This window comes from Doryrhamphus excisus, chromosome 15 (genome assembly GCF_030265055.1).
Source record: "Doryrhamphus excisus isolate RoL2022-K1 chromosome 15, RoL_Dexc_1.0, whole genome shotgun sequence".
Classification (NCBI taxonomy): Eukaryota; Metazoa; Chordata; class Actinopteri; order Syngnathiformes; family Syngnathidae; genus Doryrhamphus; species Doryrhamphus excisus.
The window spans coordinates 8,215,583-8,217,915 of record NC_080480.1 but is presented as its reverse complement, the minus strand read 5'-3'; the positions used below and the strand labels follow the sequence as shown (position 1 = coordinate 8,217,915).

Sequence of the window (2,333 nt, the reverse complement as noted above, 5' to 3'; positions counted from 1 at the left end):
AATTGTTACTTACCGCTTACTCTTCTGACTCTTCTACGACCAAGTAACGTGGAAAAGGCGTCCGGCTTCAGCAGCAGTTTGTCGGCTAGTCCAGCTGAATACTGGCGGAAACCCGCTCCTCTATGACATCACAAAGAGACAGTTTTGCTGTTCCCTCTGGAACCCAGCATTTCGAGCCATCGCAAACTTCTTTCAGGGCTCACTTCTAAATGCCTCATTATCTGAAACCTTACTATCGTTTAACACGGGAATTCTAACTACATTTATAGGGCACAAAAGTGGAAAAAGCATAATAGGTCCCCTTTTAACAATAATTACATCTAGTCCTCACAGTGTCTGCCAATACATATTCTGGTCCTTGGATACATGAAATTGAGGATGCATCAGTAATAAGTAAAAACTACGGATTGTTAATAGGAGTTATCCTTCAGTATTTACTAATTAACTCCTGAGTGTGTTCATTTATTTAATGTGTACACATGCAATTTACATTATTTGCTGTGTGGTGTTCAGATCGTGGTGGGCTAATTGAGGGGTGTCCAAATTGCGGCCCACAGCTTGTTTATTGGCATAAAAAAAACTAAAGCAAAAGCAACTAAAGCAAGTAAACAGCAAAAATTGGAAATTAAAATAGAGAAAAAAACATAGTTTTGTCTTTATATATAAAGGGTTTCTTTAAAGCTTTTTAAAATCATGGTATCACATAACTGTGAGTGGGATTATCTAATAACTGCCTGATGCAGTTGTATAATACAATGAAAGGCGCCCTCTAGTGGAGATATCCTGTAAATCAGATTAACACGTCCAATTGGTATAGCACGCTCATCATGCATGAGGAAACATCTGTGCATTACGGAAGTGGAGTTGACCAATCAGATTACTCGGTTGATGGGACCACTGTTTTACGCCTCATTTCCTAGAGAATGCCGCCCCCTGGCGGACATTTCAGACGTTACAATAGTTTATCATGGTTGATTTTCCTGTGTAATTAGTTTTCATTTAAAAATAATAAACAATGGTGTTCAAAATAGCTTGTCATGAATATATTTATAATATATATAATTATATTATATATCGCTTTGTGTCCTGGTATGGTTCTATGAGTCTATGCCCATAATAGGTTATATTACAAATGCAAAGGTCAATAATACATACAAACTGTATAAATACATGACATTGTAAAAGTGACGTCATTTCAGGCTACATTAAATTCTCATTACAACGTACTTATTCGTATTTGTAACAGTCTTATTAGACACTGAAATTAAAGCACCTATTTACAAATGGATGCAGTCCTGTTAGTCGATATTATTATTGATATTTATACTTTATTCTCACATTTAACTGAAAATCAGATCCATTGCTAACATTGGTGCAGGTTTTGAGGGGCTAAGTGTTACCAATGACATGAATAATAAAATAACAAATAACATCCTTAGATGGCCTGAGAGTTCATGTTCTGTGCCCTTAAGAGTTGGCCCCAGTCCTTGGCCCCCTGATGATATGGATCCTGGCTTCGTCGTCTATTTCCTCCAGGATTCTCTCCTGTTTGACGGACAAAATGGTGTAGCTGACTGGACAACACGTTAAAGGAAAAGCTCATATATGAACAGCAACTAAGCTTCTTATTTATATATTTTAAATATTACAAGTGCATAGTCAAACCCCACGACAAGCTCAAATAAAGGACGAGGTATAAACCTGCTCAGAAGGAAAGGTATTCTCAAATGACCCTATACAGAAAATAACATTGATCTTCCAAAGTGTAGTAACATATATGATTATACACTACAAACGTAAATAGTTCTTATATTGTTCTACATTTGGTGTTACATCACTGCACTCCAGATTGAAGGACACGGCATAAAGGAAGGATACACATGCCGACGACAAATGCCCCAATGCATAAGCCAGTCACAAGGTTCCTGCTGCGGATCCGCGCTGCGTTTTTCTTCCAGTAATCCAACTCTTGTCGGCGGCGAAGAAGCTGCGCTTCTGCCGCTGTCATTCGTTCAGCCGAGCTCTTCGCTGCTTTCTCCGCCATGGCTTGTTTAGGTGTAACCGCGCATGCCGATGACGTAATTATTTTCGGCATTCTGATTGGCTGAATGGTTAAAGACGTTGTTTGATTGGCTGTTTGGCGGGGTTGGGGGAATTGGCTGACGCTTATATACTGTACATTAACGTTTAAAAAAATTAGATGACATAGGTGTTTTAGGCATGGTGATTGGCTGAGCGGTTAAATAAGTTTTTGATGGCTGTTTTCGAGCGGTGTGGATGGTAGGGAATTGGTGGAAGATCAGCTAAAATTAGCTAAAATGTAAGAAATATTC

The 2,333-nt window shown here is 38.6% G+C and overlaps 1 protein-coding gene across 1 annotated transcript; it reads right to left on the bottom strand.

The window, feature by feature from the left end:
* Positions 1-692: 692 nt before the first annotated feature.
* On the bottom strand, positions 693-2,095 carry LOC131103379 (cytochrome c oxidase assembly factor 3 homolog, mitochondrial). The gene is made up of 2 exons (XM_058049626.1): positions 1,879-2,095; positions 693-1,574 (listed from the first exon to the last, which is right to left on the bottom strand). The coding sequence occupies exons 1-2, from the start codon at positions 2,093-2,095 to the stop codon at positions 1,468-1,470; spliced, it is 324 nt and encodes a 107-aa protein (XP_057905609.1). The 3' UTR covers positions 693-1,467.
* Between the last annotated feature and the right edge of the window lie 238 nt (positions 2,096-2,333).